At 44.9% G+C, this 20,278-nt stretch overlaps 1 protein-coding gene across 7 annotated transcripts in view; it reads left to right on the forward strand.

Moving 5' to 3' along the window:
- The first annotated feature begins 122 nt into the window (after nucleotides 1-122).
- Nucleotides 123-20,278, forward strand: part of Ido2 (indoleamine 2,3-dioxygenase 2) — a 119,085-nt gene continuing 98,929 nt past the window's right edge. For 4 of the 7 annotated variants that reach the window (XM_055593448.1, XM_055593449.1, XM_055593442.1 and 1 more), the window contains exons 1-3: nucleotides 124-355; nucleotides 12,746-12,841; nucleotides 18,300-18,419. In XM_055593448.1, the coding sequence (XP_055449423.1) occupies nucleotides 257-355; nucleotides 12,746-12,841; nucleotides 18,300-18,419 (315 nt within the window). In that variant the 5' untranslated portion in view covers nucleotides 124-256. Of the gene's footprint in view, nucleotides 356-12,745; nucleotides 12,842-18,299; nucleotides 18,420-20,278 lie in introns of all 7 variants that reach the window. The other 3 variants (XM_055593446.1, XM_055593444.1, XM_055593445.1) reach the window with 1 other exon arrangement.

The raw sequence follows: 20,278 nt of genomic DNA on the forward strand, positions 1-20,278 counted from the left end.
AAGGAAAAGGGGGATTCTCTTAGTCGGTTTGTTTGCTTGTGTGTTTTAATTCCTAATCTCCATTGTTTACTTACTACTTGGCTTTGTCTCAGATAGGTTTGTGGCCATCCTGGAATTCAACCTCTGGACAAGGTTCTCCCTGCGGCTACAACGCTTTGCAACTAAAATCACTCAGAAGACACAGCTGGGGAGCTCCTGAGCCTGGACATTCCTTCTCCACAGACATCTCTTCAGTGCAGATATCTCAAGCAAAACTATGGAGCCTCAAAGACAGAGTTTGAAGCCGGCCCTGCCCTTGTCTTTGGAAACATATCACATTTCTGAGGAGTATGGCTTTCTCCTTCCACATCCTCTGGTAAGGATCGGTACAGGTGTCTACATTGTGTTTACTTAACGTGGTTACTCTAAGGCTCAGTATATACCAAGTTGCCAGCCGGAGGAAGAGGCTGGAAATATTGTCCGGTGATTCCTGGCAACAGCAGCAGCTGCTGCGGCATGGGACAGCTCAGAGCCAGTGCTTCCCAGCTCTCCTTAAATATATGGTAGTGAACCCCAAGTAATCAGGAGCAAAGGGGCTGCCAGAGAGGAGAGACTGGATGGGGACACGGTAGGAGGACATTTAGACCCTGTAACAGCAAAATGCTGCGGACGCGCATTCTGCCCGCAAAGTGTGACACAGAATAATAGATCTCCCAGTGTGGATCCACTCTGCTGTGGAGACAGATTTGCCTTGCCAGGCACCAGAACAGAGAGACCTCGACCTCTAAACAGCCAAAGGGCTTAGACTTCTGTGTTGATGCTAATCAGTTTATCTTACTTGCCAGTGGCAGCAGAGACAATTGGAGACCTTTAGTGTTTTCAGGGCTGGTAAAAGGATTAGATGGTATCAGGAATTTGGGAATTTCCGAGAAGCGGAAGGAACTCAGAGAAAACAAGCAGGCCCAACTTTCAGTCCTACCTGCACACGCTCCTGCTTACCAGCTGGACTGTATCAGCCCTGATCCCTGAGCTTGGAAGATGTGTCCAGGCAAAATGCTACTGGCAAAGCCGAGGATGCTCTTGGCATTTTTTAAAAATTGGCCGTAAGGGTGAAGGCCACTCTGTTAAAGGTCTAGGGAGATGATGTTGCCACCATTTTAACTGCTAATCTGCACCGACACCCTGCCTCCATCTAGTTCCTTTACTTATGGTTAAAAAATATCAGGAACTCCAATACTTTTCGATGAGACTTTCATTTGCTCGGGTTTGAAATAGGGCCTAGCTCTGTAGCCCAGGCTGGCCACTCGCCTCAGCTCCCTTACTGCAGAATCGTGGATAAGCTCCCACTCCTGATCTTTTGTGCTGAACGTTAGTGGAGGGATCTTATTGGAGGGAAGAGCTAAGCCCTCTGCAGAAAGCTGTCATCTGTGACATCGGGTCACAGATATGCAAGTGGCCAGGTGGACAGGTGTTCATTACGACAGGGGACTGCACCTTTAGGCCAGTCCTTACTGCCTGAATCAAGCCATGCCTTCCTGCAGAAGCTCTCTCTGGGGTGAAGAGTTAGGAAGCAGTCTGTACATGACAGCTCTCAACGTATGATTCCTGGCTCCTCCATGCTCCTTGTCACACAGGTCATACTATAAATTCTCTAAACTAAAGCACCTGACATGACTTCCTGATGCCTCATGAAGTTATTAAAAGTCAGATTTCTTCCTTGATATGGGAATTGGTTTGAGAGTCCTCAAGGGATTTGCTGAGGGAGGGGCTCTGAAGGCTGCTTCCCCCAGCTCCTCTGTGCCACCAACCCTCTCATAGTCTCTCTCTCTCTCTGTATTTGGAAGGTAGGGGGATCGGCCTGGGCTACACAGCTAGATCTTGTGATCTTGTTTCTGTTTCAAAACTGTTTCAAAACCTCAAGCAAAACACCACAAAGCACACACCATTCTGCCCCATACCTGGCCTCCTTCCAGAATATTCCCATCCTTCCAAGTTCACGGGAGAGGAAGGGCAGATGGCAGACACACCCTTGTCATCATTAAAGCACGTGTACTGAGTTTGGAGAGATAACACTGCAAAGCAGGGAAACATCAGGTCAGGCCGTAGCTACAGGGTTTTCTATGCTGCTTTCCTCTTTATAAATATTGGGACCAGATAAGACACAATAGCAATATCAAGTTTTCCTCTCATTTTTCAGAAAGAATCTATGTTGTGGTTTGAAAGAAATCCCCAGCCCTGCTTCACACAGAAGAGAAAAATACCCTATTCCAACCATTACTTGTTTATATCCAGTGCTTTCAATATGATTCTTTGTTCCTGTTTTAATTTTTTCTTTCATTTATGTGAGGGTTTTAAATGTCTTTTCTGGTAAAGGAGAAGGAAGAAACTTCGATTTGAATCAGTCCCTGGCTACCCCAAAGGTCAAGACAGACTCAATTCTATCTTACTGGACAAATAGTTTTGCAACACATCACTGCTTAGCAAAGAACAGTGGGTGTGACTCAGCCCGCTGCTCCAGGGCACAGCCAAGACCAGTTCTTCTCAGGCCAAGGGCCAGTGTTGGGCTGCCCTTGATGCATCTCTTTCAGGTGGTCACTGGGTTCTGTATTATAAATCCTTGCCAGAAAGTCTCACTGAAGAAAACATAGTTGGCTCCTGAATCAGAAGGTATGACACTATGCAGATATTTCTATAAATTCAGAGACTTCTAATTCCCAGAGTCTCTGTGGAAATTCGCTCCTCACATCTGCAAAAAAAAAAAAAAAAAAAAAAAAAACACAAGAATTCTTTGATGAGACATCTGTCCCCTGTGTATGTCAGGGAGGAGAGCAAAACACCTCCTCAGACCAAGAATGCAAGGAAGTCAGTCTGCAGCAAGAGGCAGGGCTGTAGCCAAGCTGAGACCTGCAGTGGCAGGCTCTGGGGATTGATTTAGTGCCCTTCGTAAACACAATGTGACTTCTATTTCAGTCACTTCCTCGAGCAGCACTCAGGGCAGGGCAGGCTAGAGCAGTGGCTCCTGAGCTGCGTGCTGGGACCGTTAGGAGGGTTTAACAAACAGTCCCAACGTCAGTGCCTCACCCTGTGTACTCAGGCCGCGGCGCTGCGTGCCCGCCCAACCAGAGGGTAACAAGCCGGCAAAGCCAGCCCTGAAGGTGCCACCGCCAGCAAAAGCTCCTAGAAGGCCTTGGAATTAGCTAAGGTGCAAAAATACAGGAAGCTGATGACATGACCCGCTCCCTGCTATGGAGAAGGGGAAGGTTTTGTTGTAGAGATGAGGACAAGAACAACTGGAGGCATCCAGAAGAGTCCATAGCACAGAGAGAAAGAAGCAGACTGAGTATGGCCATCTGACTGGACATGGCCAGGGCTATCTGGGAGAACAGAAGAAAACAGAGAACAGAGAAAAACAGTGAGAGGAGGAAGAGCAGAGGCAGCAGCGGGCAAGGTGTGTGTGTGTGTGTGTGTGTGTGTGTGTGTGTGTGTGTGTGTGTAGAACTTAGCACGAATAGCGTGGTTATAAGAAGAATGAGTAGCTGGGGGAAGGGAGCCCCTGAGGTGCAGGGACTTTAGGGTAAGGGAAGAGGCCTGAAGGGTTAGGGTGCTAGCTAGCATGGACTCTGAAACGTATAACAGGTATTTGTGATTCTGAAGAAGCCTGGAGTAGCCATGTATCTCTTCTCCAAGGGGAAGGGGAAAGACTCCTTTAGGGAAGAGGGGAACCCGTGTCACAAGTCCCTGAGGTATGCTGGTTTTTATCTAATGCCCAGAAGTCTTCCTGTTGTCCGGGTGGATCTCATTTCTGGACATATTGACTACCCTGCAGGGTTTGGGGAATTAGATTCCTTTGGTGCCATAGCGGTAGACAGAAGGACTACGTGACATTGTCCCTGATGGTGTCTGGGTACATCTGACTAGGCAGAGTGAGGACTTGAAATACAATGTATCCACAGTTGATAACAGGGACAAAGAGGCCAGATTGCATAATGGTTAACTTTGACCAAGGTTGGAAAATGTGTATAAAAATAAAAGTGGATATAATGGCTAAAGTGTAGGTTTTTGTGTTGGTATTAGGAAATGAAAAAAAAAATGGAGGAGAGAAAATGGGGACACTGTCAGTAAGACCTGAATAAAAAAAAAGAAAAGGAAGGAAGGAAGGAAAGAAAGAAAGAAAGAAAGAAAGAAAGAAAGAAAGAAAGAAAGAAAAAGAAAATAGAGGAAAGGACATGAGTGGTTTCAGGTTTTGGCACCAGATGAAGGAAAAAAAAGTAAAAAAGAAATAAAAAGGAAAGGGCATGATTGCTCTTTGGTGTGGTCGAGGAGAGGAGAAAGTTTATTATAAATAAAAAAGAGCTCTCCCTAGCCAGAGACAGTGACATTAGAAGAGTCCAGAGAGGTCATGATTCTGAGCCAAGTGAGGAGAATGGGGAGGGGAAGGGAGGTGCCAGTGGAGCAGCCAGGAGGCCCCAAAGACAGAACCGGTAACCAAAATGGCTGGATTATATAGGGGGAAAGGGCAGCCAGTCTCGGGCTGGAGAAGTTTGGGGTAGGAGCAGTGTATGTCAGCCCGGAGGACCCTGTAACAATAGGTAGGGACTGAGGGATGCTGGGAGAACCTGGCAGCCAGGTCCACTTTGATATGTTAAGTAGGCACCTCAGCCTTTTGTTCTGAGTTCAAAACCTACCAAGGTCTAAGCAAGAAGGAACAGTAGAGCCTAAACCGGAAACCAGAGTTTTAAGTGGTGAAGCAACTGAAAACGCTGTCTTCTAGCAAGCCACCCAAACTATAAAGAGTCTTAAGACAATCCAGGGAGCAAGGAGATGGCTAACACATCCTAGGAATTAATGCTAAATTCAGCACTGGAAAGCACACACCTCGTACAGGAGGCTCCCAAGATGTATTGATTTCCTAGAACAGCTGTTACATAGGACCCAAACTCTGGTGGGTTAAGCTAGCCGAGACTCAGTCTGAATTCTGGAGATGGGAGGTCTGAAAACTAAGGTGTCAGGCACTCAGGCCAAAGCCTTCAGTGGAAAATCTGTCCAGGGTTCTGGGAGCTTCAACTGCTCCCTGGCTCCTGGCATTCTTCCCTGTGTTCATCTTTACATGGCTTTCAGCTGCTCTGCGGCTCCTCCAGGGCTGTTTTTGTTGTTGTTTTCTTAGAAAGATGCTGCTCATTGGTTTGAAGACCCAAGCTAACCCCAGATAATCTCATCTTTAAAGATCCCTCTTTGAATAATACCACATTCTTAGTTCCTAGAGGACAATTTGCTTTTTGAAGACTTGGGCAAAGTGTGAGCAGATGGAGCAACCTCAGTAATGCTAACTGGAGGAAAAAAAAAATAATTGTCATTTCCTGAGATTCCCAAACCTGATTTTTTTAGGAATGAAAAGGTAAAAGACCATGACAATGACAGGCAAGAGTGAAAAATATCAGTGGTCACTGAGGGGGACATAAACTCAGTGACTGAGTTCATTGTTACCACGTATGAAGACCTTGTAAAACATAAAAACGAATAATACAAGTTAAAGATCAAAACTAAATAAGTTAGCCAGATGAAATGGCAAATGTCTGTCTTCCTAGGGACTAGCAGACAGAAATGGGAATATGTCAAGTTCAAGGTTTGCCTATAACATGTTTCAATCTTGAAGCCAGCCTGAGACATGTAGACAAAAATAAGACTAAATAAAAACTGATCAATCAATAACAAAGATGTTCAGGAAACACAAGGCCACACAATCAGAGAACCTTTGCATTTGTTTCTGTGGGGTTTTGTTTTTATTTCTTTGTTTTTGTTTTGCTTTTCTCTCTTTCTCTCTTTCTTTCTCTCTCTCTTTCTTTCTTTCTTTCTTTCTTTCTTTCTTTCTTTCTTTTTTCTTCCTTCCTCCCTTTCTTCCTTCCTTTCTCTCTCTCTCTCTTTCTTTCTTTTTTCCTTTCCTCTCCTTCTCCTCTACCTCCTCTTCTTCCTTCTCCCCTTCTCCTTCTCCTCTTGGGTTTTCAAGACAGGGTTTCTCTGTGTAGCCCTGGCTGTCCTGGAACTCGGTCTGTAGACCAGGCTGGCTTTAAACTCCGAGATCTGCCTGCCTCTGCCTCCTGAGTGCTGGGATGAAAGTGTACACCACCACTGCCTGGTTACAGGCCATTTCTTTATACCTTGCACTGGACAGCCTTCCATACCTGTCCGTGCTCTAGAGTTAGAGACGCTGTGTTAGGTAATGGACTGTACCACTTTGGCCTACAGGCTTTCGGTGGATGTTTTAATTTCCATTTTCTAGTCCTCCATATTTATTTGTCTGCTGTGATTCTTTTGGACAAAATTTTGATCTTTTATAATATCGAAATAGGATACAAACAGTAAAATTTATTCATAACGTTTTTTTATATTTTATTCAAAATACTTATCTTATTTCGTATTATGCTTTCTCCTACAGTATGTAAAATATTATGATAACAAGATCACGTGATCCCAGGCCTGGAACCAACCTTTCTTATTTTATCAGTTGAACTCACTGTCACTACAGTAGCCTTAGCCCTCTGGAAACAGCCTTTGGCAAGGGATTTGACTCTGTCTCAGACACCATCATTTTCCTAAATAGCAGTTCCTGGCCCATGAAAACAGTTTCATGTTTTCCACTCTTGCCTAGCTATGAAATGCTCTGGGTTCAATCGGTGACTCACTAAATTCCAGTTTGCTTCTGGTTTCTGTGATAAAACACTAAAAAAAAGCAACTTAAAGGTGTGTGTGGGGGAAATGGGCTTATTTGCCTTATAAGGTCTTATCATAGTGCATTGCTGAGTGATGTCAGGTCAGGAACTCCAGCAGGGCCTAGATGCAGGAACTGAAGCCGAACTTGGAGGAGTGCTGTTCCATGGCTTACTCTCATGGTCAGTTTCCCTTGTAAACCTCCCAGGCTCACCTGCCTAGCGGTGCCATCACCCACAGTGGGCTAGCCCTTTCCCCATCAATCACCCATCAAGACAGTACCCCACAGACTTGTTGGTAGGCCAATCTGACAGAAGCACTCCCTCCTGGAAGGCTCCTTCTGACTTGTGTCAAGTGGGCAAAAACTGACAGGCACCGAAGGCGACCAGTGACAGCTCCATGAGTCTCCCACTGCTCTTGCAAACAGCTAAACAGCTCGCAAGGCCTCTCACACTGCTCACGAAGCTTCTCCGCAGAATTTAATACTCCTTGCCTCAACTTCTGAGGTTCACCTGGACTAGAACACGTTCTTTTTAAGTTTTCAGGTGAGACTCCCTTAGTTGTCACTACAGGGGTAGGCTGACAAACACACACACATGTAATTAAATCACACACATATATAATTAAATGTGTCAAAGATAATATACAGAAAAAATCAAAAGGAATGGGCTGTGTCCCTTACCTGTCATTCTTGAGTTAGCAGGCCTACTCTAAGATTATGGATATCCAATGGACAGGCATCCCTGTGTTTTCTGGGTGGAACCGATAGCTGATATCACGTTACTTACACAGTTTTGAGCTTCTGTTGAGCAGAAAATATAACACCCACCCACTGCCGCCACCCATGCTGGGCATGGTAGCATAGGTATTTAATCCCAGTGCTCAGGAGACAAAGGCAGGTGGATCTCTTTGATTTTGAGGCCAGCCTGGTCTCACTGGCCAGCCAGTGAGTTCCAAGGCAGTCAGGGCTGCATAGCAAGACGTTGTCTCAATAATAATAATAATAATAATAATAATAATAAGAAGAAGAAGAAGAAGAAGAAGAAGAAAGAAAGAAAGAAAGAAAGAAAGAAAGAAAGAAAGAAAGAAAAGAAAGTAAGAAAAGACAACATCATGTTTGTAATCTATGGCTCTATAAAGCATTACTTGATTGTGTTTTAACCTGGCAATTTTTTTTTTTTTTCTCAAAAGTTGGCAGCACACTCACGGGCTCTTTGAGTCAAGTCCACTGTCTTGGTTTTCCAGCACCAATGATCTAAGTGAGTTCTTGGCACACATTTTATATTATAATCAGTGCTTTGTAAAGGTTTTTTTTTTAACTTACTTAGAAAGATAAATAAAAATGAACTGATTGTTTATTTGCATAAAGAAAGGAATGCAAGCCTGTGTGTCATAGCGCAAATCTCGAATCCCAGCACTCTAGGGACAAAGGCAAGAGGCTGTGTCTCAAAAGAGAGACAGAGAGAGGGAGAGAGCGAGCAAAGATTGTATCACTCCTACTTCTGGGTCTTTTGGTTTTCTGAATGAATGACAAAAACCATTTAAAGCTTTAAAGCTTCCAACTTTCTTTTCTCTGTTTCTTGCTCTTGACCCCACATTCCTTCCCTCTTCTGTGTGTTTATCCTGGAAAAGCACTGGGAAGTTTCTATGAACTTTGTGTCAGAAGGGGTTTGGCCTGGCCACTGGCAAAATGCATGTGCCACACAGGGAGAGTTAACCTCCTGAGTCTTAGCTTCCGATTCAGTTACTTTTCCTGTGCTCTGATAAGATGTCCTGACAAATGGAACAAAAGGAAGGGAGAGGTTGTTTTGAGTCACAGTTTTGGGGTACAGCAGAAGCCATGGGGACCTGAACTTAAGGTGCCTGGCCATGCTGCACCCACAGCCAAGAAGCAGAGAGAGATGGCTGCTAGCTCTTAGCTGTCTTTCTCATTTTCATATGGTCTAGGAACCCAGCCTGTGGGCTGGCGCCAGTCTCCACTATCCAAACGTGGATCCTCACCACTCTGCTTAGAGGCTTGTCTCCTGGCGATTCTAGATCCTGTCAAAACGACAGTTGGTATCAACTGTTACACTGTCTGCATTTCACTGTGGAAATAATGAAAGAGGAGTCTCATAACACAATCACACATGGATTAAAGACAAGCATTAGTAAGAAGATTAGAGATAAAAAAAAAATGAAAAGGCTTTGGGAGGGGAGGAATTTTCCAAGCATGATTTAAGACTAGAAAAATGGGTGAAATATGGCTTTGTTTGACTATTCCATTAGGAACAGCTATTTAAAATACACATAAAATACATAAGTTGGTATGGCAGTGCACACTTGTAATCACAGTCTGGCAGGCTGAGGCAGGGGGATTCCCATGAAGTTGAGGACACCCTAGTTCGGAGACATTTTGGGTTTCAGTCTAGCTTGGACTATGGAACAACACATTGTTTTAAAACAAAACAAAGAAAAATCCAATGACTAAAGCTTATGAAAACTGAACTTGCAGGAATCTTAAAATTTTAAAACTAGAACAGTAACAAATTGATAACAATCTGGAAACTACATCTAACATACTAGGAAAAGCACAAACCACACCGGAATTTTCCAGCTGTTATCACTCAAGATAGGAGGGTAAGAATTGGGGCACTCTTATGCTTTTTGAATGCCCACTTTGCAATTTTGACCCAAAAGACAATCTCTTTTCCTTTGCTAGGAATCAAGAAGCAAGTATCATGATTGAATAGCAACCGCGTAGCAAAGACTCTTCTTTCTGGCTAAGAATGGGAGAAGTGGGAGGCAAACCCACAAGTTAGCTCCATGATCTTTGGTGGTTACAGGCGTAGGATCAAAGAGATGAGGGGGAGGGATTGGTTAATAACCAGAAGATACATTTTAACCAGGAGACATATTCAAGTGTTTTCTGAGTCTAAGTGGAGATTTCCCAGAAAATTTGTCAACATGCCTTTTTCAACTCTTTTTAAAATGCACTTATTTATTTTGTGTGAGAAAGAGAAAGACAGGGAGAGGGGGAGAGGGGAAGGGGAGGAGTAGAAGGGAGAGAGAGACAGGGAGAGAGACAGAGACATAGAGAGAATATGTAGGTGCCACGATGTGCTTCTGGAGGTCAGTGGACAACTGTCCCGGGAACTGGTTCTCTCCTGCCACCTTGTGGGATCCTGATGACCACAGGTCTTTAGTCCTACCTTCTGGGGCATCTGGCTAGCCTACTTTCCCCAACTTTTACGGCTCTTTCTGGTCATCCCCCCATTAACTGTTAACTGTGTTGTTGCTGATGGTGTCACAAAGCATGCATACAGGAGACCAATGACTGAGTCAGATGCAGAGCTTCCCCAGCAACACTTCCATCTGTCTGAAACTCCAGCCACCCTTTCTGATGAAGTTTGATTCAGGGCTTCCAGTTTGGCCTGAATTACTTCAGAGTCAAAGAAAGAAAAGAGAAGATTAAAGGAAGTTCAAACCTTTCAGAGTTTCTGGCAAGATGTTGGAAACAATGGGGTTGCAAATTAACCAGGAGTTTGAGCTCAGAATCACAGGAAGTTCAGATGTTCATGCCCCTCCCCTGCCCAACAACAAGGCCCAATGTGTTTGTCTCCTGTTGATATCTGTTTCTCCCAATGCGGATTTTTGAGTTCCCTGTCTTCTTTCTGTCCTCCATGTTGTCACATTTGCACAGAGTGAGGTCCCTTCTCCTCTCCCCAGTTCTTAGCATAGGGCTTATTCCTCTCTAGTCTCCCTGTGGGTGCCTCCCCTTCTTCATGACCTTCTGCCCTTGAGCATGCTCTTCTCCTTTCCACTGCATCTCTTACAGCAACAGACTGTACTGCTCACTGCCCTCGTTCTTAGAAGACATCTGTAAAAGCAGGTTCCCTTTCGCCGATGTCGCTCCTAAAAGCCCATCCACATAGTCCATCACCTCTCCAGCAAAGGAGCATTTGAACCTGGCCTCCAAGATACTGACTCCAACAGCATGGTCTGGTGCTTCATATCTGATGGTCAAGTACGTTGCTCCCTGAGCTCTGCTTGCTGTCTTTCACGAGCAAACATGCCCTTACCCCAGAATGTTGTTTGTAACGTTGCCTAAGAAATTATTTCTGATTGGCTGATTAAAAGGCCAAATCTAGGCAGGGCAGAGGTGAGGGACATGGCGCTGGTTCGTTGGTTTTGGAGAGAGAAAGATCTTGGGAGCGAGAGGTGCAAGACAGGAGGAGAACGGCCAGATTCCAGAGATGATAACAACAGAAGTTCCTGGGATCTTGGGTGGGAGGAAGATAAATTGATAGTAGGATGATAGATTAGGTATCACGTTCACCTGTGTGCTTAGCTTTGAATGAATCATAGTCGCATTGTGTGGTTATTTGGGAAAAACTATTGATTAATGAATAAATAAGGATTTACTAAATATATGACTGAATATTAATTATTAATATTCATCACCTTCTGACTTCGATTTCTGTAGCAAAGACATAGAGAAACCAGCACACGCACACACTCTCTTGTATTGCTTTGTGTGTAAGGGGTAGCCTTACTTTAACTGTATATGGATGCCTTTGATCTTCTGATTCTTGTCTTTCATAAAACCCTCTTCAGTTTTGACTGCCATATGGTTTCTCTCTACGGCTCACTGAACCTCTAGAGCTTTCTTTTTATCTGTGCCGATGGAGTCAGACCCTGTGCCTGCCTTGTAGATAGTCCCCAGTTTGCTAATCTAGACTTTCTTCATGTTTCAGTTTGCATAATCTTCAGAAACACCAACCACACTCCGTGGCTTCTCTTTTAGTGACTTTCCATCTGAGCCTCATACTTCTGGGTTAATATCTTTAATTTCTACAGATACATAAACCCAATCCATTGAGAACTGGCTTTTTGCCTACTTTGACTTCTACTTGAATTTCCTATATGTGTTCCAACCCATCAAACGGTCACTCTATTCATCAACAAGATCATGGTTTTCAACCCACTTCTCCATCTCAGAGGCCACACATTGACTTGGGCAACCTGGTCACTGAGAAGCCATTGGGCTCCATCCATGTGTGGGTAACATTTTCTGAAAAAGACCGAATAAACTTCTTTTGGGTAGCATACAGCTTTTTGCTACAACTGTCATCTCTATTGCTTGTGTGCTTGTGCGTACACACACACACACACACACACACACACACACACACACACCAGCTGACACAGACAAATGAAAGTGGATGAGTTTCAGTACAAACTGATTCACAGAAACAGATGTAGCCTAACCAGGTAGTTCAGTCCTGTAATTCCAGCTATGCTGGAGGCTGAAGCAGGAAGTCCTCAAGGTCAGTGAATAGCTGGGTAACTCACAGAGACTCTCTCAAAATTGAAACAAAAACAAAAACAGAAAAACCAATACACTTGATTCATATCTACAACCCAATACTTGGGAGGCAGAAGTAGAAGACTGAGAGTTCAAGATCAGCCTGGGCCACATAGCAAAAGTCTCTCAAAAGACTAAAATTACAAAAATAAAAATAAGAAAAAAAAAAGAAAAGAAAAGATAAAAAAGTCACTTTTAGACTACAAAACCAGGTCCTATTGTCATGTTTTTGTGGACGGTCCCTTCTCATTCCATAGCAAGTGATAGAATTAACCCACTACTCCTCATGAGTCTCAAGCATGCTTGTGCGCGTGCGCACCCCCCCCCCCAGTATGAAGTACACACACAGGCATACACACACCACTATGAAGCAAACACACACACACACACACACACACACCAGTATAAAGCACACATAGCACTATGAAGCACATACACACACACCACTATAAAGTACACACACACTACTATGAAGCACACACACACACACACACACACTCAGTTTAAAGCATCCGGTTTACACTTATGCCCTCCCTGGCTTTATGATATAAGCACAAGATCTGTATTCTAGTCATCTGTGTGCCCATGTGGCTAGTCTTGCCTAAGGCCAGGCCTGTAGTTAGTTCTGTTTGCACATAGATTCTCCTGAAGAGTGTTCCAAAGCTGCTTTCCAGAGAGATCTAAAAGTCTGAGCTGTTTCTGTTTGAAATGCAGGCAGAACTTCCTGACCATTACCAGCCTTGGATGGAAATTGCCAACAAACTTCCTCACTTAATCGAGAGCCACCAGCTCCGGGCCCATGTGTCCAAGGTACATTGTTTTGTTCATTTCTCCTGCCACTCCTCTCCATGTTCTCCTTCCATTTTCATATCCCTTTTCTCCTCAGCTTTCTGGGAATAAGGCAGTCGACCTGGCCATGGGAACTGATCATTGCCACGAAAGACGGCAAATCCGTCTTCCTTAGCCCGAACGAACAACACCTGAAACATCATGTCCTCATCATGTGTTTGTGTAAAAAAAGATTTATAGATGAGAACTGAAAATAAATTAAGGGAAAATGAGGAAGACAGGCATGGAAACACTCAGGGGGCTTGTCCCCCAAGCCTCATGGTCACCTCCGAGTGGGTTACCTTGACTTTATTGTGTCCTAGACTAGTTGAATCAAAAATCTTTCTGATTTATAAGTTCAGGGTCAGCCCTGGCTGTGGAGAAATAATGGAACCCACAGACATCACATTAGAATTTGCATGCACGTCAGTAGATGAAGCATGTCTGTGACAGAGTACGCAATTTCCCTCAAAGAGAAATAAGAAGAGTATGACTTCTTGGTCTTGGAAAAACTGGAACTACCCCACAGAATGTATAAGAAAAAAACATACTTTGATTCAGGGATTTCATAGTAAGCCTGAAACTGAGAGAGTTCACCTCAGAATCTCACTTCCTTCTCTGAGAAAGGGAGGAAGTCCTCGTCTCATTGTTGTGAGCATTAATGGCTTCTTGAAGGACCCTTTCATAGTTCCTGCTGTATAACGACATCCATTATCTGTATATCATTTCCCTTTTCAACTCCGTCACAAGCAAGCCACAAGATTTCAGAGGTACAAGAATGGCGCTCCACCCTTCGGTACCTTCTTTGCTGGTCTTTAATGTCTAACGAAAATTGATTGAAAAATACTTGATGAATGGCCCTTACAGGATAGTCAGAAATCAGGACAGGTAGCTGGCCTCAGGAACACCCCAGATAAATTAACTCCACCCAAAACAAGGGACTGAAACTGACCTGTGTAAGAAAGTATAACTAAAACTCATGCAAAGCCTCACAAAGATGTTTGTACACACTGTTGATGCACTATACCAGCAAAAACATCAAAAGAAAAAATAAGATGGCGAACAATAGAAGAAAAGAACTAATGTTGACCTATGGCCTACACGTGTGTGTGTGTGTGTGTGTGTGTGCATGCGAACAAACACATACACACACACACACACATGCATGCACACATACACATACAAAACCTCCAGTGGGCATCAGTGAACATATTACCCTGAATCAGGCTGTGAGTTTTAAGGACATACACACTGTCCCCCAGAACTCACAAGGCATTTCCCCTCAAGGGGAAAGCCTCAGGCTTCTCTCTCTAGCTGATGTCTAGAACCCACAAAAATGTTAGTTGCGCACCAGTGGGGAAGGTGAAGGGTCTGTTGGTAGAGGCTCTGCCATTGTGGTGACACCCACAAACCCGTGCTCCTGTTCTCATCCACCCGGTCAATGAGGTATGAGCCAGGATGTGGTGGGAGCAGCAGTTAGGACAGTCCTGTGTGACGAGCAAATTAACAGGACATGTGCTCTGCTTCAGCTTGTCCACTTGTGTCAACTGATCTTGTAGAAACACTCATTCAAAAAAGTGAAGATGAACACGCAAGGCTGTTTGTTGTAACCATTTTTTTGGACAATTAAACACTTTATTAAAATAATAAAATTAATAGGGGCCTCATGGAACTCAAGGAAAGGGTTTTCTAATTATCATTTATTACACTGTATTCAATTTGTATCCCGGCTGTGGACTTCCTCCCAATTCCTCCCTACTCCCCCCTTCTCTTCCTATGCCCCTCCCCTAGTCCACTGATAGGGGAGGTCCTCCCCTTCCATCTGACCCTAGTCTATCAGGTTTCATCAGGACTGGTTGCATTGTCTTCCTCTGTGGCCTGGCAAGACTGCACCCCCACCCCAGGGGGGAGGTGATCAGAGAGCATGCCACTGAGTTCCTGCCATAGAAAGTCCTTGATCCCCTTACCAGGGACCCCACTTGGATACTTAGTCTATGGGCTCTCCATGCATTGTCCTTGGGGTATCATTCTCTTCAGGGCCCCCAGGGCTCAGTTTTTATGGCTCTGTTGGTCTCCTTTTTTGAGTTCCTGTCCCCTCCAAGTCTTTGTATTTCCCCCTTCTTTCATTTCCCTGCACTTTGCCCAAAGTTTGGCTATGGGGTCTCAGCCTCTGTTTTGATACCTCGATCAGTAGAGTCTTTCAGAGGCTGTCTGTGGTAGGCTCCTGCCCTGTTCAGAAAATTAGGAATAGTGCTACCTCAAGATCCAGCTAAACCATTTCTAGGCATATATTCAAAATATGCTCAACTATACAACAAGGACATTTGCTCAACCATGTTCATAGCAGCTTTATTTGTAATAGCCAGAAGCTGGAAACAACCTAGATGTCCCTCAACAGAGGAATGGATACAGAAATTGCGATACATTTATACAATGGAATACTGCTTAGCTATTAAAAACAAGGAAATCATGAAATTTGCAGGCAAATGGTGGGAACTAAAAATGATCATCTTGAGTGAGGTAACACAGGAGCAGAAAGACACACATGGTATATACTCATTAATAAATGGTTATTAGCCATATACTATAGGATAAACATACTAAAATCTATACTCCCAAAGAAGCTCAACAACAAGGAAGACCCTAGGGAAGATGCTGAGTGTTTGTAACCATTTTAACAGCAATAGCAAATAAAAGATAACAGAAGATGAAAAGACAAAAGGATAAACCCCAAGTCGCCGTTAGTAAACATAGCTGTTAAACAAATGTAAATGCACAGCAAGTTGCTGCGCCTGCCAGTCCACATGTCTTTGCTCTAATGTAGGACAGTATCTCTATGCAGAATCACTGAGCATCTACTTCATAGGAGTATGTGCTTAACGTGTAGATATGTAGCTGACAGACATAGCAATAGACACACATTCTTACCTCCTGAGAGAGCCTTAACGTGTAGCCGGGCCTGGCTTTGAGTCTGAGGTCTTCCTGTCTCAGCCCCAGAGTGCTAGAATCACAGACACATCATCATAGAGACTCCCATTCCATCCTACACGGAATCAAAGGTCTTGCTTTGTATGTATTCATCTTTGTATCGAAGTACACGCTTTCGGTAAGTTCCAGAAATAATATACAAAAGTACCTGATGTGTGTCAGAAATACTCAGCTCCTTTGTGGTGAAGTCAGCAGGATGCCACAGCTAATTCGGGGAACTTCTGAGTATATACTGAGAATACTGAGATTAAATTTGCCACGTTAAAGATACAATCAAATAACGTCCTTAGGAGTGCAGGGCGCTCACAAGCGTTCTATTTCCACTCAGTATAAATAATTTGCAACCCCACAATATAATCACCACACGACCTCAGACATCAGGCCACACACTCCATAGCTAATGTCAGTTCTATCCCAGGTGTGATATGGGTACCAAAGAGACCGTTCTCCAACTGTAAAGTATGTGTACACATTCGGTATGCACAGATATGTATGTACCCGGCATTTTGTGGCCAACTTCAATTACTTTGTAAGTTTAAAAAGGTGCTTTTTAGAGAGACCCTTTGTTTTCTGCAGGGAGCCCGGTTGGACGCTTAGAGTTATTAATGAGGAAGGTAGATGGGAGCTTTTCTTAAACATGAGGTTTGCAGCAGTAAGCCAACATGGAGCTAAAGAAGCACCCTTTCCAGCAAGCAAATGACAGGGGAAAAGCAATGAAAATAAACCATGTGTGTACATCGGGAGGGGGGAAGCAGCTGGTCCAATGGGTTCGAGGCCACATATCAGACCTCCTGCATATTAAATAGTTACATTACGATTCATAACAGTAGCAAAATTACAGTTATGAAGTAGCAACCAAAAGCACTTTAAGGTTGGGGTCACCACAACATGAGGAACTGTATTAAAGGGCTCCATCATTAGGAAGGGTGAGAACCAACTGCTCTAGTCACACACACACACACACACACACACACACACAATGTCACGACAAAACCCATTTCTTCGTGTTCTAAGCAAAACTGGAATGAGCAGAGTTGAGCTGGAAAAGGGAAATACCTGTGTGCGTGGCCACTCCTTTCAGCCTGGGAAGGTAAAGGGTGTGTGGCATTCTCCCTGACCATCTGCGGCTGATTGTATAGACAAAATGATTAACTACAATCAGACCCCATAGCTGCCCTTTGAATCGTATGTATGCTTAGAAGGTGAGGCCAGCAATCCTGAAACGTGCGGAGACTTTCTAGGAAACGTTTTCCCCCGGGGACCTCCTTCCCTTACACCGAGGTGTGCCGAGGACAAAGCGAGAAGACCCAGAATAGCTTTTTGAAGACTTTGAAAGACTTTTACAGTGATTACATGCTAAAATATCCTTTATACATTGACTCAACAGGGTACATTATTAGAACTAATTTTACTTCTTTTTTGCATAAAAAAAAAACCACACACACACACAAAAAAAACCTGTGGCTGCTGGAAAATTTCAAACAAAACCCGTGAGTCGTGCATGATCCTAGTTGAGCAGGGCTGTGGTCAAGCCGCAGAACCGCCTCATTCTTTCCTGTTTCTGCGACCCTAGCAAATGCCTCTAAGACAGTTTTGCTCCTTGGACGCTGTGTGGGGATTTTACCTTGCAGCAAGTACCAGGGAACGACTGCTGTCATCCTCTGCCCCCTAGCGGCGGGAGGAGGACGGTGCCACCCACCCTGGGAAGCCAATTGGTCCCAGCATCTGCAAGTGGCACCTGCCCCCTGTGGCTCAAGCGCGCACGAAGCGGGGAGAGCCAAAGGGATCAGCCACAAGCCGGAGGAGGCCAGGCAGGACAGGAAAGCTGGTGTGGTCGGGCTGTATACTAGAAGCAGCTTTCCAAGGTGGCCTTTCCGTGTCACCGTGAGCTGTGGTTTCCCACAGGGGACCAGGAGGGGATGGAGCTGGGTGGAAAGCCCCGCCACCTCATCTCGCTGGCTTGTGAGTGCGTGACAAGGATCCGAGCAAACCTCATACGCAGCTGAGCCATGGTATTGTAGGGACTTTACATTTGTAACTCTGCAGGGTCTCTCTGTGTTCAAATGTGTAGCACTGTTAAAGAGGTCAAAAAGCCGAGGGTTTTCCAGGTACTACAGGCCCATACCTGCTGCTGATGCTGGGGGCGGGGGGTGGGGGGACACTTGCCTCAGCCTTGGTGCTTACTCTGCGACTCTCAAAGCAACAGACTGAGACCACCGGGGCCTGGCACAAACTGGGTACAACCTGGGCTCTGGACCTCACGAAGCTTCCCACGCTGAAGTGAAGCCTCCCTCACTTCCCACACTGCACCTCTAAGAGCTGGATTACTCGGGTGCGCGGGAGGCCGTTTAAATGTTGAAAGGCAAACAGTGTTCTAATAACCGCGGGACCCTCAGGTCTGGTTTCCCACCTTTCAGTGTTTCGGCTGCTAATCTTAATGTCTCTTGAACAGATGCCTCTCCTGGACTGCAGGTTCCTCAAGGGTTATCGCCAGCAGCGCCTGGCACACCTGGTGCTGGCCGCCATCACCATGGGATTCGTCTGGCAGGAAGGAGAGACCCAACCCCAAAAGGTGAGGGGCAAGGAGGAACCTATCTATCAGGTGATACTGGAATCATGCCACCAGCCCCAGGTTTCATTTCTCAGTCTCCAAAGAAATCAGCAGAAGACAAGGAAGGGGGGGTGGGGGGGAGATGCTTAGAACTTTTCTTTCTTTCTTTCTTTCTCTTTCTTTCTTCCTTCCTTCCTTCCTCCCTCCCTCCCTTTCTCCTTCCTTCCTTCCTTCCTTCCTTCCTTCCTTCCTTCCTTCCTTCCTCCCTCCCTCCCTCCCTTTCTCCTTCCTTCCTTCCTTCCTTCCTTCCTTCCTTCCTTCCTTCCTTCCTTCCTTTCTTTTTTTTTTTCTACCGAGCTGATTTTTTTTTTAGACCAATGGTTATTTTCTAACGCTCTTGGCACCCCCATTCCAATAATGTGTAAACAGCTTCCTTCGATTCTGAGAACTCATAAAACACCCTGCAGAATGTACATTTCTAAGTACATTGGTTATCTTGATTTTCATAATCGCTCTCTTGTACAGATGTCAGGGGAAGCTGTCCCAAGCTCAGGGGCAACTCATTTGTCCAGAGCAGCCCGGGGACAGTGGGAAAGCCCGTTTCTGAGTCCACTAAAGTAGCTGTCTTTCCCCAGTGACACATAGAGACTTGGACACTCCTTTGTTTACTTAATACTGCTGTGTTCTGCTCAGCTTGCTGTTGGTTTTATCCATCCTTTATCTAACTCTCTCCATGACGTTTTAGTTTCAATCTGTACTTTATGGCCTTCTTCTCTAGCCATGGAAGAAACTAATGTTCCTTTTTATTTTCTCCCTCCTCCTTTTTTATCTTTTAATTTTATTTAATTCTTTTTTTTTTTTTTTTTTTTTTGAGTCAAGGTCTTACAAAGTATCCCAAACCAGATGAGGACTTGCACTCTAGTCCAAGTCCTTCTCAAATTCATGATCCTCTCCTGTCAGCCTTCCAAGTGCTGGGATTACAGGCATGTGCTACCCTGCCCGGTTATAGTGTCCACTGTTGTGTTGTGGCTGCTGCTAGGGCCGGGATGGAATCCAGGGCCAGCACGTGCTGGGTTAATTAATACTTTACCACTCAACAGGAGCTCCAGCCATTTCCTCTGCCTTTCCCCTGAGTTTCTGTTTCCCAGAAATCAAGGTGTTGCTCTTGTCCCAGAATTCGTGAGAAGCCTGGACCATGCTCACCCTGGCTCATCCCACCCATTGTTTCACACGGAAATACTTGAGCTGGAGAGGAAGGACAGGGCAGCGCTCTTTCTCCTTCTCATTCTAACAGATGATACCATATTGTATCTCCTCTTAAGAACTCAAGTGTCTAATGTTCCATGTTGAATGTTTTAAACTCTAGGCCAGTGATGGAAAACCCTAGTGAGCTCCCATCATAGGGCCCTAAGCCATTCTCCTGAGTTACCCTTCCTCCAAAGCCCTGATTTCTGTAGAAGCTTGGTGGCATTTCACACTGTGTAAACTCAGTAATTGTTCTCTACCTAAAATGCACTTCTTTCCTAAGTCTGAGCAAGAAGGAATGGCAGCTGCAGGCCTTCTTTAAAGTGTCTTCAGTCCTGGGCTGGCAAGACGCTCAGTGGGTTAATTGGTACCAAGCAAGCCTGACGCTGAAGTCATGGTCCCTAGGACCTTGAAAGCTGGTGTAGGTGGCAGTGAACAAGAGAGGCCTTGATTCAACCAAGGTGAAAGGTGAGGAGTAGTGCTTGCAGTGGCCCAGTGGCTTCTACACTTTGGTGTGAATATGCCTACATTCTCTTCTCTCTGCCTCTCCCCCTCAATGTCTCTGCCTGCCTGCCTCTCTCTCACTCAACACACACACACACACACACACACACACACACACACACACACACACA

Source organism: Psammomys obesus, unplaced genomic scaffold (assembly GCF_907164565.1).
Source record: "Psammomys obesus unplaced genomic scaffold, mPsaObe1.curated_primary_1811, whole genome shotgun sequence".
Lineage (NCBI taxonomy): Eukaryota > Metazoa > Chordata > Mammalia > Rodentia > Muridae > Psammomys > Psammomys obesus.